Source organism: Elgaria multicarinata, chromosome 10 (genome assembly GCF_023053635.1).
Source record: "Elgaria multicarinata webbii isolate HBS135686 ecotype San Diego chromosome 10, rElgMul1.1.pri, whole genome shotgun sequence".
NCBI classification, from domain to species: domain Eukaryota; kingdom Metazoa; phylum Chordata; class Lepidosauria; order Squamata; family Anguidae; genus Elgaria; species Elgaria multicarinata.
In genome coordinates, this window is record NC_086180.1 from 47,031,115 (window position 1) to 47,056,567 (window position 25,453).

Below are 25,453 nucleotides of genomic sequence, written 5' to 3' on the forward strand. Positions count from 1 at the left end.
CACTACACTATTTCATCCTAACCAATTTTAAGCATTGTTGTGCAGCTTTTTAAGTCAGCTACTTGCAAAGCCACATAGCAGGATGGTAGAAAAATCTTCACATTGCTTGTCCCCAAACCTGCTACACCGCCTTCTCTATCCCCTGTTTGGAAGCTCTGATTGTGTTGCTTGTGTGGTTCTCAAACATACTGGATAATGGGACATTGTGAGAGAATGACTTCTAATTAGCAGCTGCATAGCCGGATTTCCCCCCCCCCCCCTTTGTTTCTTCAGTGATCTTAAGCCAAAGTCTACACACTGAAATTAAATAAATAAAACTTTAAAGCTCAGGAACTCATTAATTCCAGTGTCACTGATTTCTGTTTTTCCTCTGTTGCAGATGTTCAAGCAGTTGCTTATGAAGAGCCAAAACACTGGTGCTCTATTGTCTACTATGAGCTCAACAATCGTGTTGGAGAGGCATTTCATGCCTCTTCCACAAGTCTGTTGGTAGATGGCTTCACTGATCCTTCTAACAACAAGAACAGGTTTTGCCTAGGGCTGCTCTCTAATGTTAACCGGAATTCCACAATTGAGAACACCAGGCGGCACATTGGCAAAGGTACTGTTGGTTTTTATCATATCTGAAGCTGAGAGGGAGAAAGGAGAAGCCGTGTTTATTGCCTCAGGGCTTCATTGAGAAGCAACATGCTTGACATCAGTGTACATACTTTATCTCTTTGTAAACAAAGTATTGTGGACAACCTATAGGAACAGGTCACACATTAGAAAGCAGCCTTCCCCAGCGTGGCTCCCTCCAGATGACTACGTTGGATTACAACCCCCATCATCCGCAGCCAGCACGGCCATTGGTACTTATACCAGGAGGACCATCTGGAGGGCACCAGATTGAGAAATGCTGCTCTAAGTCTTCTGACTAGAACTTTGTGTGCAAGTTATTTTCTTGAAAAGTATCTGAGCTGTCACTAAGGAGATGGACCTACTACTACAGAAAGTTCTTATCTGGAGGCGGGTAGATAAAATAGTTCTTGAGCCTCCTGACACAGCAATGTACCTTGCAAAATAGTGGGGGGGCTTTTTTACGAGGGGAAGGGAAGTTGGGAATCTCCTGCCCTCCCAGTTCAAAACAGGATAGTGCTATTCTTGAGGTAAAAAAAAATTACTCAACTCTGGAACAAAGAATTTCACGTGAATTGACAAAACTATATACACACAATGATTTGCTGCCTTCTTTATTTTAAGGACTGAAATAGTTGGCAATGATCTGGTTTTCAGTGCGATTTGGATTTCCAGAAACAGCAGCCACCAGCATTATTACTGGTTCTGGGGCTGAAACTTACAACTTCTAAATTGGCTTGGAAAAATATATTTTGGATTAAAAAATTCCCCGGTTGGTTTTGATGGATGACTTTGGAACTTGAAGATGTGTATTGAAAATTGAAGCTGTTGCTCACAGTGGGTTCCAACATGCATTTCAAACTGGAATTTTAAACCCAGATGTAAACAAGGAAAACTTTCCCCCCGCCCCCTCCATGTAGGACAGAAATTTTAACTATATAAAGGACAAATTTCTCGTCTAGGTGTGTGTAAGATTCAGTGGGAAATATCCAGAGGGGGTATTTTCTTTTGGTGCAGAGCTTTCCTCCTCTTTTCCCCCCCTAACAGGTCTCCCACCCCTCCTGGTACTCATACAAATAGGGACGCTGGGGGGTGAATAAGCCTCTGCCAAGAGCATGGATCTAGTTGTGGATAACGGAATTTCATTTATTACCCATACATCCAGCCTTTTCTCCAAGGAGGTCAAGGCAACACACATGATGCATGCCCACCCACCCACCCACCCAGCTCCCATTTTATAATCTCCGCAAACCCTGTGATTCAGGGTAGGCAAAAAGATAGTGAGTGGTCCACAGCCACCTAGTAATCTTTGTGGCTGAGTGGGAAATTGAATCCTGGTCTCCCCACTCCTAGTCCAACATTCTAACCACTATCCCACATTGGCTCACAAATTCTGGATCACAGCTATGGTCTCTGAACTTTAGGGCAATGAGCACTAGAGGCAGAGGTGACTATGGAAAAGTATACCTGCCTGATTTCTATAGTTGCCTTAGTAGCACTGTTTTAGTGCAGAGGGCCTATAGATCGTTAACACATAGGATTTCCTATTTCCGTTCATTAAGTGATCTGATAAGGCTCCTTACTATTAAATTTAGCTGTTGAAAAATATTGTGCACATTACTTGCTTATTTTCTGGTTCTATCAAGAAACATGCATATTTAAGTTTCATAATTGTTACTGAACCTACAGAAGATGTAAGTAGAAGCTAAAAACTAGACTACATAAAATAAGGAAATAGTGGCTTTATCACATTGTAAATAGATACTTGTTTTACTAGGTTAGTAAGAGTTGAGCAGATGTGGTTCTATCCCCTTGTCTTCCTTGGATACCTTTAGGCTATCAAAATAAATACACCTGTATACCCAAAAGTAACACTGGAATGTTCAACTAGGAAAAACATTCAAATCAAGGGAGTGTGCAGATATCCAAAACAGCATTAGAATGATTCACGTCCAGTGAAATATTATTTATTTAAAACATTTATATCCCGCCCTATATCAATAAGATCTCAGGGTGGTGTACAGATAAAAGCATATAGTATAAAACAGTAAATATACACAGCTCAAAACAAATTAAGCCATAAAGCAAGTTAAAACAATATATAATAAATATACAAAGAAGGAATTTCCCCCTGCAGTTACTTGATTGGTTCAGGTGTATGGATGGGGTTCCTCATTTACATGTTACACCAGAAGCAGAAGTTACTCATTCATACTTTGTTATTTGCTGCTTTCAACATCTGCACCCACCTGAGGCACCTTGGCTTCAGAATAATTCTAACAAATCTTCTGTCTCTTTTTTAGGTGTTCATCTGTATTATGTTGGTGGGGAAGTTTATGCTGAGTGCCTTAGTGACAGTAGTATATTTGTGCAAAGTCGAAACTGTAATTACCATCATGGTTTCCACCCAACCACAGTCTGCAAAATCCCAAGTGGCTGCAGTCTGAAAATCTTCAACAACCAAGAGTTTGCTCAACTTCTGGCTCAGTCAGTGAACCATGGCTTTGAAACTGTGTACGAACTCACTAAGATGTGCACTATCCGTATGAGCTTTGTAAAGGTAAGCAAGACTTGGGAGGTGTGTGTGTGAGAGAGAGAGAGACCGACTGACCAACTTGTGAGCTGGTGAAAGAGAAGGAATACTGACTCAAGTTAATGGTATTTAATTTCTAAATCTCCCATCAGTAAGGCTCAAAGTGGGTTATTAGTCTAAAAATGACTCTTGCTTAGAAAACAGGTTAAAACAAATGATTCCAACCCCCTACACCATTCCCTCAAAATCTAACCATGACCACCAGGTATCCATCAAAACAAGTCTTGCAATGCTTTGGTAAGTCAACCCAGATGGGAGTTATGGGACAGCCACTGAAAATGGCTGTGTGTTGTTGCTTGGGGGCACACAGATGGCGCAGAGTGTTTGGCGGTATGAACAATTACAATAGGAGGAAGAGGAGGTCCCTAAGGCACATTGCATAAGAAATCTGTCAGGATGCTGCTGAGGCTATTCATGGACCAGATAGCCAGTGAAATGGAACTCTAGAAATATAATGGATCAAACATCATACACAGAATAGTCACTTTTAGAGACTTTGGTTTAAAATAGTTGTACTATTACTATTATTCAAAAGCTCCAACTTGTGCTTTGTTAGATACATTATGTCAAAGGTGTTTTGTGTGGGGTGTCCTCCTTGAGAGCCTGCATATGAAGAAAGAGATTACCCATAACAGTCTGGTCATTGAATTGCCTCTTTTATCAAGCTCCAATCCCATAGAATCCATTTTAAGGTATGTTAATAGCCAACAGAATGATTCTGTTCCAGAACATTAACATTTAGTTTGGAGCCTTACAAGGAGTGTATCTGAGGCGTACCAAATTCGGCCCTCCAGAGTTCCCGAGATGGCCTTTTCCCCCTTTCCCTCAACCACCAATTTTGGGGATTTCCTGGATTTTGTGTAACAACTAGGAAAAGCCCTGCTGGATCAGACTGAGGGTCCATCTAGTCCAGCACAATGCTCACACAGTGGCCAACCAGCTGTCAACCAGGAAACCACAAGCAGGACAAGGTGCAACAGCACTCTCCCACCCATGTTCCCCAGCAGCTGGTGCCTATAGGCTTAATGCCTATAGTTTTCCCCCCATTCTAAAAGTTTGTAATGCCTCTCCTAAGGCTTAGTTACTGACCGTAAAAGCTTTAAGCTACAATATGGTGTTATTTTTTGTACATATTTTATTTTTGGCCCTTTGCTTTCAGGGCACCCACCACTAGAATGTGGCCCTCAAGAGCTAATTTAGCCCTTGGGCTGAAAGAGGTTCCCCACCCTTGCTGTAGTAGAAAGGCAAGATAACCTCTGTGGGGCGTAGCTAATGAACCATGACCTAAGTCTATCTTACCTAAGTCTTGGCAGGTTAACAAATCCTCCTGAATAGTTCTGGTTGCAGAGTTCAAACGAAGAAATACCAGATATTTAAAAAAATCCACTGTGCCTTTCATATTAGCCAAACTTCAAACGGAAAAATATTATCCTAGGTGCCATGAAGTGGAAACTCTAGCCTCAGAACCAGACTGTTAGTACTGAAACCAGAATATTGCTTGAATGGAGGGCCGCATATACCCATCTTCAAAGGAAACCAAAGCATCTTTCCATAAGAAAATAAGCAATCATACATGTTAAACAAGTTAGACAGTAGGCAGCAGCCAGGTGGAAACCCTGAGCAATACAACACTAAAACCCTATCTTGGGACAGGAGAAAGCTCAACCCAACAGGTCAAATAACTGCTGAATATTGAAAAAGGCTGGAATAGAAAGACCTTTGGTATTTAGCAGAAACCCAATAGTGAGGGGGGTACATGAACCTCCCTGACATGAGAATTCTGAAGCCTGTTTGCAGCCACTGAGAAATATAGCAATATTTGGCTAATTTGTTCAGTATTTTAGTATCCATGAAAATATCTTTTGTAGTAGTTACATAACTGCTGGTGGGGAGAGACATTGGATACCAAACAGATAGTAGTGTGTATGGAGCCAAGAGGCTTGGTTCAAAGAATTGAGACTGAACTGACTAAACATCAGCAGGTATTTTTCCTTGAAGATGGAATTTGAGTACCTCCAGCACATAGGTACATTACAGTATAAACCAGCCTTCCACAACTTGGTGCCTCCAGAAGTTTTGGACTACAACTCCCATCAGCCCTAGCCAGCACAGCCGGTAGTCAGGAATTCTGTGAGATAGCTTAAAACGTCTGGAGGGCACCGGGTTGGGGAAGGCTGGCATAAATTATCGCACCCAGTTGTGTGTTGTCAGTGAATTGGAAGACTCTTCTTGGCTTTCAGCGAAGCCACGTTCTACAATGTTTGAAATAAAATAATTCAGAGAACATTAACAGCATTTAACAACATATGCTAAGTTTGTTTGTTTTTTAATGGACCCCAGAACTATTGTTTAAAATGGATCCTGTTTTATACTGTTGTTTTTATATTTTTGATGGTTTTAAATTCTGTATACTTTTTAATGTTCACGGTTTTTAACTTTTCTAAACCGCCCAGAGAGCTTCAACTATGGGGCGGTATATAAATTTAATAAATAAATAAATAAAATTAAAATAGGTACACTCTTTTTAAAGTGAATACCCAAAAATAATAATGACAATGTCTACTGAATAGGATGTTTACTTTTATTGCCTTTGCATTTTCAGGATGCAACTACCCCTGTCGCAAGACAAATTGCTCTTAACATTCCTGCTTCTCTGTTTCTAGGGCTGGGGAGCAGAATATCATCGGCAAGATGTCACAAGCACGCCATGCTGGATTGAGATCCACTTGCATGGTCCTCTTCAGTGGCTGGATAAAGTTCTTACACAGATGGGCTCTCCCCATAACCCAATCTCTTCTGTGTCTTAAAAAGGATTCCAAGCAGCTACACTTCAGACACTATTGAGCCTTGCATGTACTTGAAGGATGTATGAGTCAGACACATGTACAAAACTGGCAGCGGCCTTTATTATACTTGACTTCTGTGACCAACTGTTAGATCAGGAAAAAAACCCGTTACTAAGTAGTTGGTATCAAGAATTTTTAGTTTACATAGTAATAATCTCTTTCAAATCTTTATGCAGGGCAGTGTGTAATAGCTAGGGATGACCAAGGCAGTGTAATCTGTACACTGTTCTCAACCAATCTTATCTAGCACACTAAGATCCCCTTGTGCTGAACATCCATTGTGTTCTGGAAGGAATACCAAAAGTTGATGGCTACACTTGTTCTCTCTTAACAAACTTTTAATGATATTTGAAAGCCATTGGTCTTGGTAATAGTTGTTATCCCGGTGGAAAAATTAAGGCTTTTGTGTAATCTTCTGAAACTGTGTACTGACCATACTGCTGCAAGAATTTTAGGTATGCTCTTTGCTAAATGTATGTACAGTGTATTTGGAAGTTAGAGATGGACTAGCCTAAAGAAATTAGATAGTTGAGGGGAGGCGGGTGGGAAGGGAAGCTGACATGGACAGGTAGAATTATACTGTAAACATAGCTTGTTAAACAAGTCCAAGTCTTGCTGTGTGCATTTCATTTTTATAGTGGCTTCATCTTACTACTAACTGATATATTTCTGCCCATCCACAGCTTCACAGAGCAAGGGTGGGTCAATAAATGCTTTTGTCGTGTACTGCAAGGTCTGTATATTTCAAGACAAAATTGTACAGCCTTTTAAAGATTGCGCAGTTTTATGCAGTTCACATAACGGAAGTAGCTGTTTCATTTTATAAGAGCTTTGTGTTTTGCCAACTTAGCAGATGTTAGCACATGTTGGGAGGACTTACTCAAGTGTTTCAGACTTAAAAGGTTATTTTTTTTTACCATTTAAATTGTTTTCTTTCTGCTAATGTTTTTTATATTCATTCAAGCTGTAGTACTTTTTCAGTATTTTTTTATTCCAAAACTTAGTGGTTCATCTCTACTGAAGTTCAAATAAACGTATTGCTTACTTTGATTAAAACTATCTTTTGTGCATATTTTTCTTCATGTCATGCTGTAAAATACTTATGTGATATAAATGAATTCCAATTGCTGAAAACAGTTTCTTGTGAGAGGAGAGATGTTTAGCTGGAACTAATACACAACCACGGTCAGCATGGAAGTAGAAGCAATACCAAAACCGTCCTTTACGCCTCCTTTAACATTAAAAAAAGTCTTAAGATGCCTTGCCAATTTCATATAGCTGGACTTATTGAGAAACGATTCTTTAGAACTTTTCCAGAGATCTTATTTATGTTCATGTTACCATCCCACATTGCTTGGTGTTCATATTCATTTTAACTGTTTGAAAACCACAATGTATGAAGTTGGTATATACAGTGGTCCAAAGTTCACTGCTCTAAGATTAAGAAATGTATGCAGCAACAAGATTATTATACTCATACAGTGAAGTGGGCGCGCACACACACACACAATACATTAGAGGTTACATAATTCTAAAGATATGACTTTCACCCTTAAATCAAATTGGTGTAATAGTGGCATCAGCCCCAGTTTACACTAAGCTGTCTTAAACCAACTTCTACAAGTTGTTGGTCAGACATTTTTCCTTGGAGGATCTCTTAACTGGGAGTTCTGGGAACTGGAATGTTAAGTCCAAAGAGCATATCTCATCCCCCACTCAAAGAATGTATGGGGTGTTTGGGATGCATCGGAATCCTGAAAGCAGCCACATTTCTATTCCATGATATGGAAAGCATCTTATTACATTCCAGAATCCTGTTTTGGGAAAACAGTTTTTTTAATCTGTTCTTCATAAGTCTTGCAGGCGACCTTTTAAAATAGTATAGTACTGGGTGTGTGTTGGTAGTTTATCTTAGTAAAATTAAGTTTAGAAGCATAGTTGATATTCTGAGATCATTTCTAGTGGCAAAGTGTTGTGATGAGAACAGCCCATAAGCAGGTGAACTCTACCAAATAGAAAACACACGTAACAGTGTGAATATGCAATCAGAGCCTCTATTTGAGGAAGTCCTGGTACTCAAAAGTCCCTTATGCTGTAAGATTACAAGGATGGTCATACTGGATCAAAGAACTCTGACAATGGCCAATCCTGCAACAAAAGCTTAGCAAAGCTCTTTCCCTGTCTGTCCTCAGCATCTAATAATTACATCTGAGTGTGTGGAGGCTCTCCACCTAGCTTCTGCAACTAATAACTAATGATAAGAAAGAGCTCTGCAGAACCAACAAAAATGTCAGGGGTTCCCAGTGGCCACTAGATACTTCGAGGTAGTCTACAAGCAGGAGATGATGACAACAACCCCCAGCTGTCCCTACCCCTTGACAAAAAAGGAATCTGGTATGCCTCTGAACATGGAAATTCAAGTTGGTGATCACAACTAATAGATACTGATAGACTTTGATTTTTATTTATTTTACCCCTTTCTAACTAGTAGTCATGGCCCCATTGTGTGGCACTGAATTTCCATACACAGTCCATTGTGTGAAGCAGGGTCATGTGATTTTCCTCCCTTGAATGTACTGCAAATCAATGTAATACAGGTTTCTGCTTCAACTGTTTATGGAAGAATGGGGTGGGTGGGATATTATTACTGATTTCTCCCCAATTTGCTGCTGCTTGTTTTTGTACACTAAAAAGCCCCCCCTTTTTTTTTTTTAAAAAAAAATCACCACTACACATTTGAGTTGATGATTCATTGTACAGCACCATGTACATTGATGGTGCTATATAAATAAATAATAATAATAATAAAATAATAATAATTGAGCTGTCCATTTCAGTGTATATGTGCAAAGAGGTTTGCTTGAACACTTTACAGTTGGTTACACTGAACCTAACTGGCCATTTTGTTAACCATTCCACCCAGTTTGGTATGATTCTTTCAGAGCTTCTTGGGTCTTCACCATTTTGAGTGGTGTAATTTATAAACTTGGCTAGCTCACCTCTTGATTCCAAATCATTTGTGAATAAGTTAAAACAGGACTAATTTCAGGACAGATAACCCCAGTGTTTGCTTGCCGCTATTGTGGGTAACTATCACTTTCCACATACTTTCTCCCACTTGCTCCTTCAATTCCTTATCCAGAAATGAAAGTCCTATCTTTGAACATAGCTAACTTTTTTCTTAAAGCTAACTAGCAGTAGTTCTTGCAAAATCCAGTGGCAATGAATTCCACAGTATATCAAAAATTCAGAAACCAGTAGACCATTTCAGTGTCCTTGGACACTCTGCTGCTGACTTAAAATTTGCTATTCTCCAACAGAGGAATTTTGAAAGGATACTCTAGCCTGAAATAGATTAATTAGAATTAATGATGACATGTAATTAGAATTAATAATGGCTGAATCAATCTATTTGGACTTGAATAGAGAAAGTGGCTTCCTGTCCCATTTATTTATAACAGTCAGTGACTGGCCCAAAGCCACCCAGTGGCCTTCATGGCTGAGTGAAGACAAGAACTCAGACCTCCCGAGTCCTAGTCCAATACTACTACACCACAGTGGCTCTCATTACAGGTATTAATTTGCTTAACACATTCTTTAGCGAATGGTCACTATGCTTATTTTGCATACATTGAATTGTGGCAGACTGTTTTGTGTGTCTTGTCATTTTAACAACATTGTTTACAACTCTCTCTACACACACACACACACACACACACACACACACACCCAATACTGCCAACTCAGGATAAAATTTCATTCATCTGCTGAAGTTGGGTCTTTAAGGAACCACAAGACTCTTTGTTGCCTTCACTGCTGATTTACAGAGAACTACTTTTTTTACTATTCATTCTGGACCTGCTACATTAAGTTTCTATGGATACTCTGAAGATTATCAAGACTTCCATAAGCAATTGCTCCTTTGGTGAAAATCTGTGGGATGCTTTTCTTATGTAGTATAGGTGAAACGGCCAAGCGTTTGGAGGACTTGCCAAATTTTGTGGGGGTGACGAGGAAAGGAAAAACTAGAATTTACAAAGGGAATTCTGTTTTTCATATCTGACAGCAGAAGTATTACACAACCTATGGTATCAGCAGAAAAAGCAAGCTAATGTGAATAGATTTTTAATAAAATAAACAGACATTCCTGCTTACTGCTGACAAGCAGAAATAGGATATTTGATCTAGAGCAACAACTCAACAGGTCTGCTTTTCTACTGGTAATAATAAAACTGATCATAAAAATAAGTAGACCTGAATGTGGGTTTAACATGATGATAGCTTTTTAACAGCACGCAGCTGAATGTGAATCATTGTAGGCAAAAGCTGTAACTTTTTCAATTTATGAAACATAAAGTAATTGATAAGTATTGAATATCACTGCAGGCTAACTGATCACACCTTTTTTTAAGATTAGTTATCTGTCCTCTTCCCAAGACTCCTTCAGAGAAAGTCCTTATCACAAATAAAATTTCTTGTTAAAAAGGTATTTTGCATTTTAATTCAGTTTATGTGACTTATAAGATGAGGTTCCCTATACATATTGGAAAGTGCAACCAGTAAAGCAATTCAGTATTATTTATAAAGTTTATAAAGACTCAGCTTTCACTTTTGGGGGAGTAAAGTTAATTGCAAGTACTCACTGTTGGAAAACAAAAGTTTGCAGCACACTAACTAGTAGATAAATATTGACCAGGTTTGGATGACACACCAAAGCTTATTTAACCCATAAAGAGACATGGGCACGAGGTTGCATATGCACGCTTTGTCCACTTCATTTGGCCTTGTTCTCATATGATGGCTAAGTCTAGCTCTTTGCTTAGCTTTCCACTCTGTCAACAAAAACAAATAATAGATAAAGACAGTCACAGTTAATTTTCTACAAACTAGCTACATACTAGTTACCATACTATTATGTGCTCAGGGTATTTGGATACAAATGGTGAAGTATTTCTCAATTTCATAAGTGACGTATTACTACCACTCGGGTTGTGTCATGCGAATCCAGCAAGAGTTGCATATTCAACTCTTGAAGAGTTGAATGCAAGAGTTGCATATTCAAAATGGTGGCTGCACACAGCGCAGCCTCACCATGGGTTAAATAACCTACAGTGGACTGTCATGTCATGTGAACAGCCATTGTTCTAAGTTTTTACTTTAAAGCTAATTTGGCTGGGACCCACATCGCAGACAGCAACGTGTCTTCCCCTTGGTATGCAGCTCCCATAAAAGGGTGTCTCCTTTGCTCAAGATTTTTTTATAGTCTTAATAACACAGGACAGCATTAGCCAATGAGATGTATGCTATAAGGGCACTTACCCTCCAGTTGTGCTTTGTAGAGCCACCACAAACTATGCCAAGCATAATACTTTCAGATGTGTACTTTTTTTTGTGAACCGCCCAGAGAGCTTTGGCTATGCGGCAGTATAAAAAAGTAATAAATAAACAAATAATACATACATTTGAGGTGCACCAAGCTCCACCAGCTGTGCCGTTCTAAGTAAATATAATTCATCAGTTGGTTATAACGTGATAAAAATTGTGTGCATCTGCTATTAACTCTGCTGTACTAGAGGGCGTGGAGAATGCAAGCACCGTTCTGGCAGTATATTAAAACATCAATAAAACACTTAAAAATGTTAAACAGAATAGAAGATGCTATGATGGGGCAAGCTTCCTTGGCAGAATGTATGCCTGCTGTGCAGGACATAGGAAACCTATTTGACAAAGAAATACAACAACATGAATCTCTGCTCAGGAGGAGGGATTTAATATGCAAGAAAGAAGTTGGGCCTTGCATGAGCCATGGACATTTATACCGTATGCTTTTATCTGTACGCCACCCTGAGATCTTATTGATATAGGGTGGGATATAAATGTTTTAAATAAATAAATAAACAAAACCTAGGAAGAAAGCTTGCAATGATTTTCAGTCTTATTCTTAATGAGTCCATTTCAAATTACAAGCCTCAAAACAGTAGGTGGAATTTGACCTTAAATAGCAAAAACAGGTTATGCCTTTCAGCAGGTGAGAATGTCAATTGCTTTCAAGCACCATCAAGTGGTAAAAATGAATATTACTTTTAGATTTTAAAAAGCCATTGTGGCCTTGGGTAAAGAACTGACCTCTGTGTTAATACACTTCTCTTCCAAGATTTTTCTGTTTGATTGCAGCCTATTATAGCTATTCTCAAAAGTAAATCCCATCGAGTTCAATCGGATGTTGGCTGCAATCCTATATACACTCACATCAGAGTAATCCTACAGAATTCAGATGCACTTATTTCTGAGTGGACATGCATAGGATTGCACTGTTAGTCTTAACGACACTTGTAGTCAAGTACAGTGCAATCTTATGCATATCAATCAATAAAAATATCTTCAAATACATCAGAACCAAGCCAAGGATACAGTTGGACTGTTGGATGTCAAAAGTGCAAAAGCATTGCTAAAGGAGCACTGGATAATTACAGAAAAGCTGAATTAACTATTAGACTAGGTCTTCACTGTGGAAGTTTGACAGATACCCAAACCTGTACTGTTTTTCAGGGAGGGCATATGAAGAACTAAGCCAAATAGAGATTTATGATTGTCTTCACCCTCAGACCCATGGATATTGCTAGCAAAACAAGTTAACTTGAAATATCTATCTGTAATATACATGGAAATTCAGCCCTATCAGAAAAGTAGAGATCACAATACAACCTGATTTTAATCCCCAATTTGTCATATGTAGGAATTCATAGTGCTATGTGTATTACCGAGTTATTTTAAAGTACGTCTTGTCTCACCTCCTCCCGGCCCCTACTTGCAATATAAGAATGCAAACAGTGGACTTTAGAGCTGGGCTACTTGTGATTCTGCAGAGGTTGTTGGGGCTGCAACTCCCATGGGCCCTAGCCAGCATAATCAAAGGTGAGATATAATGGAAGTTGCAGTCCAATAAGGTCTGGAGAGCCACAAGCTGCCCACCTCTGCATTATAAGATTATCATCAATCAATCAGGTTCAATTCCCCACTCCAGTTGTAGAGATAAAAACAGCAGATTACATTGCAGAGTTGCTGTAGACCACAGGTCTCCAACGCGGCGCCCGTAAATATCTCTCACAGCATCCGTGAGGGTCTGCATTGCTTCCCTCTATTCTCTGCCCCGTTACAGGAAAATTCCCCCTTTGTGGAAGCTCAGCACCAACGAACACAGCCGGTCCCCCAGCTTGGCACAGGAAGCGGAAGCGAAGTGCGGTGCTTTACAAACTTTAGGCTGGGGAGAATGGTATGTGCGCGCCTGCGGTAACTATAGTGAGGGCTTGATAGGAGCCGAGAGAAGGGGGCTTTTGCCGCGGGGGGCCAGGGCGCCTAGAAAAGAAGGCGGGCCAGGAGGGAACACGGCGAAAGACCCCGTGGCGTCTGCGCCTTGCCGTCAGCTGCTGCCCGCGCGAGCCCACCGCACAGGGCACATCCCTAAGTCCCTTCACAGGCTGGAAAGGCAAAGGTCGGCGCTAGACCGGGGGGGGGGAGAGAGAGGGGGCGTTGGGGTCAAAGGACGAGCTGCTGCCAGGGGGAAGCACTCTGTCCGGCAGGCGCCTCGGGGTGGCTGAAGAGGTTCGGACGGCGCTGACTCGTTAAATAGTCGCACAGCCCTGTCGTATAGAGAGAGGCTGGCCGTTAGAGCGGCGTCTTGGCTCTGCTGCAAACGCGCCCAGTTTATTCCTCTCACTTCAGAACAGTTTCCTTTATCCTTACCTTGTAACGTCTTGGTGTAGTAGAAACCCTTTGCTTTGGGGGCTGTCCTTTGCCGCCTTTTGCCCTGTTTGCTTTTTCAGCGGGAGCTTTCCAGATTTCCTCACTTCTTTCCGTTTCGGTTTTCCCCTTTTCTGCTTCCCGCTTTCGTCTTTATTCTCCATTTTCTCAGCTTGATGTTTTTCTTCCCTCCCCACTTTTGATCTTTCTGCAGCTCCCCCGCCCTTTACACCTGTAGAAGTTCTTCCACTTACACATCCCCACCCCACCCCACAAAGAGCAGGTGTCTGCACGAGAGACAGACAAAGGGGTGGGGGGATATGAGCTATCCTCTGTAGGCCTACTCAGAAGTAAGTCTCATTAAGTTAAATGGAATTTATTCTAATGCACTTGTGCGTAGGATTGCAGACTAAGGGAGGAGGGACAGATGAACACCGGTATTGGGTGTGCCGAGGGTGACCATATGAAAAGGAGGACTGGGCTCCTGTATCTTTAACAGTTGCATAGAAAGGGTAATTTCAGCAGGTGTCATTTGTAGATATACAGCACCTGCTGAAATTCCCTCTTCGTCACAACAGTTTAAGGTGCAGGAGCCCTGCTCTCTTGACCAGATACGAAAGAGGCTCCCAGCTTTAACTGTTGTGATGAGGGAATTTCACCAGGTGCTGCATGTGTACAAATGACACCTGCTGAAATTCCTTTTTCAATACAACTGTTAAAGTTACAGGAGCCCTGTCCTCTTTTTCATATGGTCACCCTAGATGTGCCCATAACAACTTCCTTAAAATTTGAAATGTTCCCAGAAGAAACTTTTGCAGGGTAATTTTTATAAAGCGCTCAATGTTTTTTTTTTAATGTTTCTTCACAAGAAACTGTGTTCAAAAGAATTGCAGTTTTTACTTAAACTTTTGGACTTCTGCACTGTATTATTCAAGCAGCAATTAAGTTGTTCCTATTCTAACGAGAGGCATGCAACGATTAGAAATAAAACCCACCCACGCACCCACCAGGAAATCCTGGTGTGTGCAGACAAAAGAACTGTCCTAAAAAAAATTGGTTAGATTTATGGGCATCCTGCGAACGACAATAGATGCCGCCTTTGTCTGTGTCGCAGCAGCGCTGTTTTCCTCCACCCACTACAGCGGTCTGGATTTTGCGCAGGCGCAGTCAAAGACATTGTCACCGAGCCTGAGGGGCGGGGATCAGGGCAAGACCAGGTTGTGGTTCAGTTTGCGTGCTTTGGCGTGTCCCGGATGAAAAAGATTCGGAGAAGGGTAGTAGGTCACTTCCTTGTTGTGGAAGCGTAGCTCTCAAAGCAGCGGCTGTCCGGGTTTCAGTTTGCGGGGAGGCGGGGGCGGGTTGGTGTGTTAACAGTGGTGGGCTGTGTCGCTGTGCTGTTAATGAGGATCAGTTCCCTGCCCTTTCACTGTGCAAATAATCGTTGGCCAAGGTAAAACTACGTTAGTAAAGCTCCACGTCGATGTTAGCGTACTATACTAGAATATGTATTTTACTGTGCTTGGGGCTGCAATCCTATGCACACTTATCTGGGATTAAGCCCCATTGAAACTGATGTGACTTACTTCTGAGTAAGTCTTGTTAGGATTGTGCTATTGGAAGCATAATTGTGAAATCCTGGTATTTGTATATGTTATCTGTATTATGTGCATATTATTATGTACGTATTACTTGCAACAAATTATATGTAAAGAGATTCTCCTCAGCCCTTCTCTGGCAAATAGAATTAAAATGTAATTCATAATGCTGGACCATGAAAATATTAACGGTGTGTAACATCTGTATTTAGAGCCTAGCATGAAGTATCTGTTCAGTTTAAAGTGTAAATGTCTACTTGTTGAGAAGTCCTTTTTAAGATTAGACCTTTTAGTGTTTGAAACTGAAGTAGTTTTGTTTATGATCTTCAAAGGGAGGCCCAAATCTAACTTTTTATGAAGCCAGTAGGAGTTGCAGCTGTTCAGATCTTGATTTTTTTTAAAAAAAGTGTTCACTGAAGTGTTGAAATGTAAATCTTAGTTTGCTTTTGGAAGCATCTGTCAAAGTTAATGTTCAAAATCGTAGGTGTTCTATGTGGCCACATAGATATGTGGTTGTCTGAGCCTCCATTGAGCTGTGGTTTTCTTTTTAAAAAGATATTTATTTATTTATTCATTCATTTTAATTTAGCATCCTTAGTATTGTATTATGACTTTGTTATAATACATCTGTTTAGCAGGAAAATGCCTGGATAAGTGTTCCTCTTGGAATGTTCAACCTCGTTTTAGAATCCTTACACCCCATTCCTAAATAAGTTTTCTCAGATATAGGTTCCATTGATTCCATGGGACTTACTTCCAAGTAAACATTTGGATCCAAAATATTTTCAGAGTAGTAGATAAGAAAAAATGCAGTTCTTTTTCTAATTTTGTTAGAATTTGAGCACGCGGGAGAGTTGAAAAATGGAACTAATAGCCCATCTACTAAAGGGCGCAACATATATATGTTGCTCCATCTGTGTATTATGCTAATACTTTACTGTAGAAATTCAAACAGCATGTTTTAATATAGGAAGCACTCATTTGGCTCCCATGTTTAGGTCTGTAGACCATTCATTCTAAGCCCTAGTAGGTCAGCCCAAAGGCCTGTCTAGTCTACATCCTGTTTCCTACAGTAGCCAACCAGATGCTTCTGGGAGTGTTAGGGCTGTTCAAATGGACAGTACATTAACTCAGTACAAAATTCACATGAACAGGGGCCAATTTGTAACTTACTACTGTACTGTTTTTGCTTATACCCAGGTAGACACTACCTCTCTAGTTTTGTTTTAAATTTCTAGCAGTTCAGTAACTGAAGTAGAACTGATCTATGTGATTTGGAAATTCTGCAGGCTGACAAGTGAATTCTGGATATGTGGACCTGAAATTTAAGGTTTGTGGGATAGATTGGTAGAAATGGTAAAATGCGTAAGGGCTTCAGTTCATATTACATGTGGTGAGAAGTCAAGGGGATGCTTACCACTTTCTCTGCCTCTCTTTGCTACTTTAAATGCACTTCACAAAGCTGGCTTTTCCTAGAAAAGAGCTTCAGCTATTGGACAGTATAGAAATGAAATAATTAAATAAAAAAAATAGGAAAGTCAGCTGTTATGCTTCTGTTATGTGCTACATAAACAAATAGCCACATGTTATATGTGGCTAAACATATATTTCGTGAGTTGACCAGAAACAGTGGTCTTGTATATTGCTATTTTATAACTGAAAATAAAATGTGGAAATACTACGCATTTTTCTTCTCTTATTAGGCTGTAAAAACAGATTTCTCTGACTCAAGACAAAATGAATGGATCATCACTGCTGCTGCGATTTCCTCTCCATCGTTTTCATAAGAATATTAGGAAACTGTCTTGGAACTGTTTCTCGTGGAGGTCCAGCCTTGGATCTTTGTTTCCATATGACCAACAGGTTAATTCACTGCAACTGTGTTGTTCAAAGAGGATGATATTTTTAAAGGGCTTGAACACTGGCCTATGTTGTCCAGCAACATTAGAACAGCAGACACGGGAGCTGTCTGACAAGGAGCAAAGACTTCTACACAAACTGTACAGTGGACTAATTCAAGGACACAGGGCCTGTTTAGCAGAAGCTATTACTCTCATAGAATCCACACACAGCAGGAAGAAGGAGATTGCACAGGTGCTTCTTCAGAAGGTACTATCCTACCACAGAGAACAAGAACAGTTAAATAAAGGAAAACCACTAGCCTTTAGAGTGGGTCAGTTGCCTTTTGTTTGTGCAGTTATAACTATTCTGATTTAAATTGCCTTCATTGCATTTTTTTTAGGAAATATGTTTTGTTTAATTCTAAAGTTAATTGCTCCATTTTAACTGCCTCATTTCCCCTTGAATGCTATTTAGTGTGCTAGCTGTTGTTTTTTAACTGCAGTAAATTAAATTTTAATTTCTATAAAACATGCTTATATATAACATGCTTGTACTGTAACAAAAAGTTGAACAACCCAAACTTGGGTTGTTTTAGGAAGAGCAAATGATGCTTTCAGATAAAGATGTTATATAGAGTATGAATTGTTATTGGGTAATGTACACATTAAAAAAGACACACATCTTATAAGGACATTTGTAAGTTGAGAGAAAAGAGTGATAATTAAGAACAGAGCACGGAATATTGGCCACAAATACATTAATTGGGTTTATGTCAGTGTATATCAGAAATGCTTAACTTGGGGCGGGGGGTTGCATAACATACAGATAAATTTGATTGCATGTTGTACTAGAATCAAGATTTTTATGCTGCTACTCAGGATTGTCTGGCCCCCCTGGTGCTGGGAAATCAACTTTTATCGAGTGCTTTGGGAAAATGCTCACCGAAAGAGGACACAAAGTGTCTGTCCTGGCAGTAGATCCTTCCTCTAGCACTAGTGGTGGTGAGTATGTCTAAGAAAGCACTACTCCTCTCTCATGTACCTCACCGTGCCAGTTCTAGGAACATGAATTTGGCCTGCAAGCTTGTGCCCACTTATGTGGGATTAAGCTGCATTGAAAACAGTGGGACTTACACCTGAGTAAATGTGTATAGATGCTTTCACCGTTACTATTTTTATTAAATGATTAGCATGTCTCATCCTAAAAGATCAATAAAGATGGTAACAAAATTGGAAAACAGACATAAAATTCTTCAACAGTTTTACAGATACTGGCTTGTATCTAAAGAACTGTAAATGGATGGAAGTTCATGGAAGGGAATTATCCTGTTCCCTCCTCCCCCTGGGGTTGATTTCTTCCATGTAAAAGTCTCTCTGGAGGGTCGGGTCTTTGAACAATGTGGGATGTGATGCAGGGATTGCTGGGAAGGAGAATTGCCCCAAATTGAGTTGAGGCACCTTCCATGGCCAGCAGTGGTATCTTGTACAAGTAGCTCTTATAGAACGGGTACCCTCTTCAGCTTAGTTCTTTTAGAAGAATAAGCGTGTGTCTTGGGCAAAAGTCTCTTATGCTTGAATGTCTCAGCTGTTGTGCAACTCTATACTTCAGGCTCACTCTTGGGAGATAAAACACGAATGACCGACTTGTCAAGAGATATGAATGCTTACATCAGACCATCTCCAACCAGAGGAACTCTGGGCGGTGTGACACGGACCACAAATGAAGCCATTCTGTTGTGTGAAGGAGGAGGCTATGACATCGTTCTTGTGGAAACAGTAGGTCAGTGAAACTCTCCTAATTTCTGTGCAGCCTGGTTTCCATAATAACATCGTTCATTATCTGTCTTGACCTCTAATTGGGCCTAGAACAGGAGATATCCCAAGTTTCACGTGCACCTAAATCAGTGCTGCTGTATACTAAAATGCTTCTAGAAGAAAGTGTGCCACCATAATGCTCCATTGAGACAATTTAGTGCAATTGAATCTGCATGCACATCTCTTCTGGAAAGGTCTGTCCTATATTTGGCAAATGCATTTTGCCACTTGGGTGTTTGAAATGAGTGGTCAATTTCTGCTTTTAATTCTCAGGTGTGGGCCAGTCAGAGTTTGCTGTTGCTGATATGGTTGATATGTTTGTATTGCTGCTGCCACCAGCAGGAGGAGACGAATTGCAGGTACTGATGCTGCATTTGGCAAAAAGTCTAAGCTTCATATATCTATAGCCATTGGAAGTTTTCAGAAGTATCCCTTGTCCTCCTGTTCTACCAGAACTGAACAACAAAACGTTGTCAATTCTGCCAACATTTACTGATTTGAAAATGAGATGTTGTATTGTTAGCCATCTTACATTTCTTAAAATCCACCACAATTCAAATTGAACTGGGCAACGTTTAAGCATTTGTATTAATGGTTTTGTGTGCGTGTGATCCGTATGCAAAGTGTTTTCCAATAATTATCTTGTTTGCCCTTTGAACCACCCTTTTAGTAGTTAATGCTGCTCTCTGATTTATTATTATTCCTTGATTCGATTGTATAGCATATGCTGTATGGCTTTTTGTAGTTTATTTTATTGTAGTTTGCCCTCTGCTCAATGAGCACTCAATAAAATAAACAATATTCTAAATAAAATTCTCTGGAGACAAGTAACTCTTATTCTAATTTTATAGTAGTACAGTTGAGGCTATGAGTTATTTCTGTGTATGCCTGAAGTTTGACCTGGTCCATTTCTACTTTAAAGGGATACTAGTTCTTCCTTTGAAATCCTTTGCTAACGTGTATTAGCATTGTTTTACCATCTGATAAAACATTAATCTTGCCTATACATCCCTGAAGGTGTAAATGTTTCATAGCAGATATCTACAAGAATCAGGAAATACTAGTGAAGTCTCCCACTATACACTACACCTCTTCAATTATCTGCTACTAGAGCCTTTATGGGGAAGGATCATTCAAAAGCAAGTGGCTTTATTTCAATAATGCTTGGTGGCTGTCTGAAGGAGATTATAATTAGTTATAATCAGTGTCTCTGAGTTCACTCTTCTCTTCCCTTGTTCTTTTCAGGGTATCAAACGAGGTATAATTGAGATGGCAGATCTTGTTGCTGTAACCAAAGCTGATGGGGATCTCATTGTGCCAGCACGAAGAATTCAAGCAGAATATGTCAGTGCTCTGAAATTACTCCGTAAGCGCTCAAAGGTTTGGAGACCAAAGGTTGGTATATCCAAAATAATCTTTTCTTCCTTTCGATCGGGAAAAATAAGAGTACTGGTTGGAGAATGTTAATGTTATAGAAATTACTATATCTGTCAAAAGCACTAACTTTATGTCTCTTAACACTTCCACATTTTGTTGTGGAAATAGATATAACTAAATATAGTTCCTTAATTTGTGTGTGAAATCATAAACGTAGTCTTGGTTTCATTGTTGGAAGCTGGTCCAGGAAATGCATGCATTGGTTTACACTATATTCCTGTTTGGGCCCATAATTGCTGAACATTCATACAGAATTTGTAGACTATTGGTCAATTAAAAATACCCGTCAAAATGAAGGAGAGAAAAAACACTATGCGAATCCAATGAAAAAGAAGAGATAGTCTCTAGTGTTGGGAAATAGAAAAAGGGTTGTTGTTTTTTGCTACATGTCTTCAGTCTTTAAAAAATTTATTGTTGTAAATGGACTTAATGTATAAAAATCTCGATGTTTCGGATCTCCCGATCCTTCTTCAGGAGCTTCTGAAACAAAATAACATCCGTGAACCACAAGTCCAAATACAGTAAGCTAAAACAGCTAGATGCAACAGTTTTTTCGTTCTTTCTCTGCTGTAGACGTTCTTAAATTTAACACACCCGCTCAACTGTTAGCAACTTCTGGGATTATTAATATTTGCCTTTCTAATTTTTGCTAATATATCCTTTTAACCATGTTGCTATATCTTACTCGCTCAGAATAAAACTTAGTTTAACATTTAAACCATAGAGTTTTCCCATCTAAAACTATTAAGCATATATGTGTGTGTGTGTGTGTAAGAGCAGCAGCAGGCAACTAAAAATGGACCAATAAATCAACTTCCATAAATTCAATGGAATAGAAAAGTGAGAACTTACTTTCAAAAATAGATGAGATCACACCATTTGAACTTCTTGAGGGAATGCCATAACTTAGGGTTCACAGCAAAAATAGGACCCCTAGTGAGAGGTCCTAAAACTGATCATATATCTGGAGCGGATCCTCATTACAATTAGCCAAAGTCCATCTGAATGTTGTAGAAAAAAAATTATAGCCTGAGACACTTAGGCTCAATTTAATGGCCAAACCCACATCTTGAAACTGGCTGGTAACCAAAATAGAAGTCTCAGAAAAGATGTAATATGTGCATACCTATCAAGAGATAGCCAGCCATGTTTTGGATCTGTTATAGTTTCCATGGCAGCTTCAAGGGAAATGTCACATAGTTCTAAATATGCACCAGTGACTTATCACTATTACGTTGAGTCTTATGGTCCATCCCAAGGTTTTAAGTCTCTTTCTTTTTCTTTTTAAGACTTTTTCTTAGATGGTGCAGCATTAGGATTTGGATTACCTGTGTTATTGTACTGTCTTTAAACAATTAAAGGCTGAACTGCAGTATGAATCTGATTTTATGTTTAGGTGAATCCTAGTATCCCCGTTGTCCAGTAACTTTAAAAAACCCTAAAACTTCTCAACCTAATAGGTAATGCGGATCTCTGCCAAAACTGGAGAAGGCATCTCTGACATATGGGATAAGATGACAGAATTCAGAGACCTCATGTTTACAAGTGGTGAGTTGCTCGCCAAACGAAGGAGACAGCAAAAAGTGTGGATGTGGAATGTAATCCAAGAAACCATGCTGGACCATTTCCGGAGTCATTTGGCAGTGAGAGATCAGATTCCACTTCTGGAAGAAAAGGTTGCCAGTGGGATCCTCTCTCCTGGTCTGGCTGCAGACCTGTTGCTCAAAGCTTTTAAAGAAAAACCTTAAAACTCATCTGTATGTGTTTAGCTGATCATATAAAATACATGAATATTAAAAACAATTGTCTAAGGCATGAGTTGTTTTTCCTTCAATGAATTTACATCCTAGATCTGGTAGCAACAGTGTGCTGTATGTACAACTTGATCCTATTTAAGTTTCTAGGTATGCCGTTGTAATGGCATACTAGCGCTTTGTACGGCTGTGGAACTGTCATTTGCAATTCTTATCTAATTTGCATGGGTTACTAGAGACAATATTGGCAGTGTACATTGTCAAGTGTACATTTTTGCTCACACAATCAGCACTAGTCTGGTCATCTTCATTGGTAGAACCTTCCAGCTGTTTGTATTCCATGGATTACAATTTGCCATTAAAATAGTAGTGAATTGGACATTGGCTTCTCTTTTTAACTTTAATTCAAAACACTTTTTTTTAAACACAGCACCGCTAAACTTATTTGGAATAAAATGTGATTGAAGTCTTTTGTCTACACAACCAGGTGGGGGGTTGCTTTGTGCTAGCAGGTTATTGTACAATTGAGTAAGAACATTAGCAGTTTGGTTCTAAGACTTAGTGTAATCAGATGATGCATCCTCACTGCTGCATCAGTGTGCCTGAAAGTGAGATTGTAGGTCTAGGTTCATGTTAAGGCTTCAGTCCATGGGGAAAAGCTGAAATAACCACAAATGGCCTTATTTCAAAGTAAACATGCATAGGATCAGTTATATGCATGCTGACCCTGATTCTTGTATAATACTAGAGTTGTGTTTTGACAAATTAATGCCAAATACTAGTTGAGAAACTTTGTGTTAGTTCAGCTTAATGGTAAAAATATGATGATATTATATAGAACATGGGTGAAACCTATGCACAATACAAGCTAGCGATCTTTCACAGGAATACAAGAAACTGCTCTAAACCATCCCCTATCCCTAATATTTTACTGCTGCTGCCACACTGCATTTGGCAAATTCATCTCTCGCAGAGGGGCTGCCCTCATAAAATCTGCTTTTTCCTTCAAATACAGCAGTTTGAGTGATCTGCTATTGTGTGGCCCTTATGTTATCAGTGTTGCTCTTATTAGGAAGTCCCTTCCCCACCCCCACACAAACCCTATATCTAATCTACACTGGTCCTTTCTAAATCCATTACTTCCTGTAATACAAGCTTGGGCAGCCTTTAATATATGTAGTCCTTCTGCATATTGCTTCCTTATTTCTCCAGGGCTGCCATTTACTTTCTTTTCTTTTCCTTTCTACTTGCTCATGTAGCAACTACAGTTATTCTCTTGCCTTACACATGTATCCTCATACTTGCTGGTTTGCTTTTCTCATTGCAGCCAAAAATGTATGTGGGGGGAGATAGAAGAAGAGAGAAACAAGAAGAGACATTCAAACCAAATTTGTATGCAGTCCTGACTCCAACGTCTGCAAGCCCTTTAATGTTATTCCTGATTATGCAGAGAAGAAATATTGTTGGTTATAAGGAGCACATCTTCAAAATTCTTAAATTTTAATCCAGCAGCAACAATAATAGAGGGTAAAATCCACTGTTATGTGGGCAGAATTTGGCTCATGCTGGAAGTTTTCCTTACCCTCTTCCCTGTGACTGCCTCCACACCTTCCAAATCTGCTCTCGGGTGTCCCCCAAACCTCAAGCAGATTTGGGGGCTTTGGCGGAAGGGCAAATTGAATCTGCCAGCTGTGTCTGTTCTGCTGGCAGAAAGACTCTTGGATGCAACGCAAAGACTGCAATTTGTATTGGACGTTCCTCTGCTGCAACACTAGAACCCCCCAAAATTGGGTAACTTTTCTGACTTTAAGGATTAAAGATGCTACTACCCAATAGGATTTGGAAAGGTAATACATTGGTAGTTGAAGGAAAGGAAACCTTAGCGTTAAATGATTTGGAAAAGAAATAGAGGCATCTATTACTAGATAGGAACCTTTCAGTATGATAAAGTCATCCAATATCAAAACATGTTTATTTAATAATGAGGAAATTTTAATTGTGGAAGAAATTGAGTTATTGGAGGGGATTAGGCCACCTATGTTTCAATTTCTTCATTTGAGACATGCAATAGTGAACTTAATTATGAAATATGGAGGTTTAAGAGAAGAAATTGGTTTGAACTAGAAATAATAAAGGGTATATCTCAGGACTTAATCAGAGAACATATCAATTTATTAAAAGAGTTATTTTAAAAGGAAATGAAGACATGTAGCACAACCTATTTTGCAGGAAGAGTGGTTATAGCTCTCCCTTGTAGTGAAGTCTCCCACCTGTTTCACTACCATTGCTCTGTGTTGCTCATAAGGGCAGCTAGGTGGTTGTATCCCCATCAACTCAGGGAAAATACCAGTAAGGGCTGATCAGATAGCCCCAGTTAGATGTAAATGCCTTTTTTCAACTCTTGCTTTTTTCAGGCTTCTTTCAACTCTTGCTTTGTTCTCTCTTTTTTGCATCATGCTTCTTCTCTTTGTGAGTTTGAAGGCAGGGCCTGTTGTCTTATTTCCATTTATGTACAGCATCAACATTGTGTATTGATTTTTAATTGCAGTGAAATGCTTTGGAGAGTCACTTCTGAGGAGGTCGAGATAAAAATTATACATCAGTCCATCCACCAACATGTCATGATGGAAATGTTTTAAGTTCTGATCTGGAAAAAATGCTTATGAGTGAAAGGCAAATGTATTCTCGCCAATTTATCTCACTGTTGATTAGTTAAACCATAATGCCATTTACCTTCTATGTTGTATTCATAATTCAGATATTTAACAAATAACCCATTGTTCTCCACTCAGTGCATGCTGTAAAACTTGAGAACCAGCCATGGCATGTTTGTTGTCATGAAAAAACCCACAGGAACATGTAATTTATTATTTATTATTTATTACTATTTTATTTATTTCATTTTTATACCGCCCAATAACTGATGCTCTCTGGGCGGTTCACAAAAATGGGTTAATTGGAAAGTGGGATTCCAGGTAGATGATGGAAGGAATCATACATTCAGCTCAGCTCAGGGTCAAGTTTATTACTGCCTATATCGTAGGTTGTAACTCCAAACATTCGCTAATAAATTATTCATCTGTGCGTGAGATGAGACAGTGCCTTCAGCAGAGCAGAGGACTGGCAGAATATTCACCTTTTGTGATATAAGTAGGAATTCTCATTTTACAGAAGTTGAAGCACCAATTTTATTCTAGCTTTGCACAAAGGACTC

The 25,453-nt window shown here is 39.5% G+C and overlaps 2 protein-coding genes across 8 annotated transcripts in view; both read left to right on the forward strand.

The window, feature by feature from the left end:
* Positions 1-7,113, forward strand: part of SMAD1 (SMAD family member 1) — a 113,370-nt gene extending 106,257 nt beyond the window's left edge. For all 3 annotated transcript variants that reach the window (XM_063136369.1, XM_063136370.1, XM_063136367.1), the window contains exons 5-7: positions 380-601; positions 2,922-3,178; positions 5,875-7,113. In XM_063136369.1, the coding sequence (XP_062992439.1) occupies positions 380-601; positions 2,922-3,178; positions 5,875-6,018 (623 nt within the window). In that variant the 3' untranslated portion in view covers positions 6,019-7,113. The remainder of the gene's footprint in view (positions 1-379; positions 602-2,921; positions 3,179-5,874) is intronic.
* Positions 7,114-13,314: 6,201 nt separating this feature from the next.
* On the forward strand, positions 13,315-22,300 carry MMAA (metabolism of cobalamin associated A). 5 transcript variants are annotated; one of them, XM_063135619.1, is made up of 7 exons: positions 13,315-13,330; positions 17,096-17,565; positions 18,113-18,235; positions 18,843-19,013; positions 19,322-19,407; positions 20,294-20,443; positions 21,946-22,300. In XM_063135619.1, exons 2-7 carry the CDS (start codon positions 17,130-17,132, stop codon positions 22,231-22,233), a joined length of 1,254 nt encoding a protein of 417 aa, XP_062991689.1. In that variant the 5' UTR covers positions 13,315-13,330; positions 17,096-17,129; the 3' UTR covers positions 22,234-22,300. The 5 variants fall into 5 exon arrangements, with proteins under 5 accessions (XP_062991689.1, XP_062991688.1, XP_062991687.1 ...); XM_063135618.1 differs by lacking the exon at positions 13,315-13,330 and adding an exon at positions 15,174-15,247; XM_063135617.1 differs by lacking the exon at positions 13,315-13,330 and adding an exon at positions 15,977-16,722.
* Positions 22,301-25,453: the final 3,153 nt, after the last annotated feature.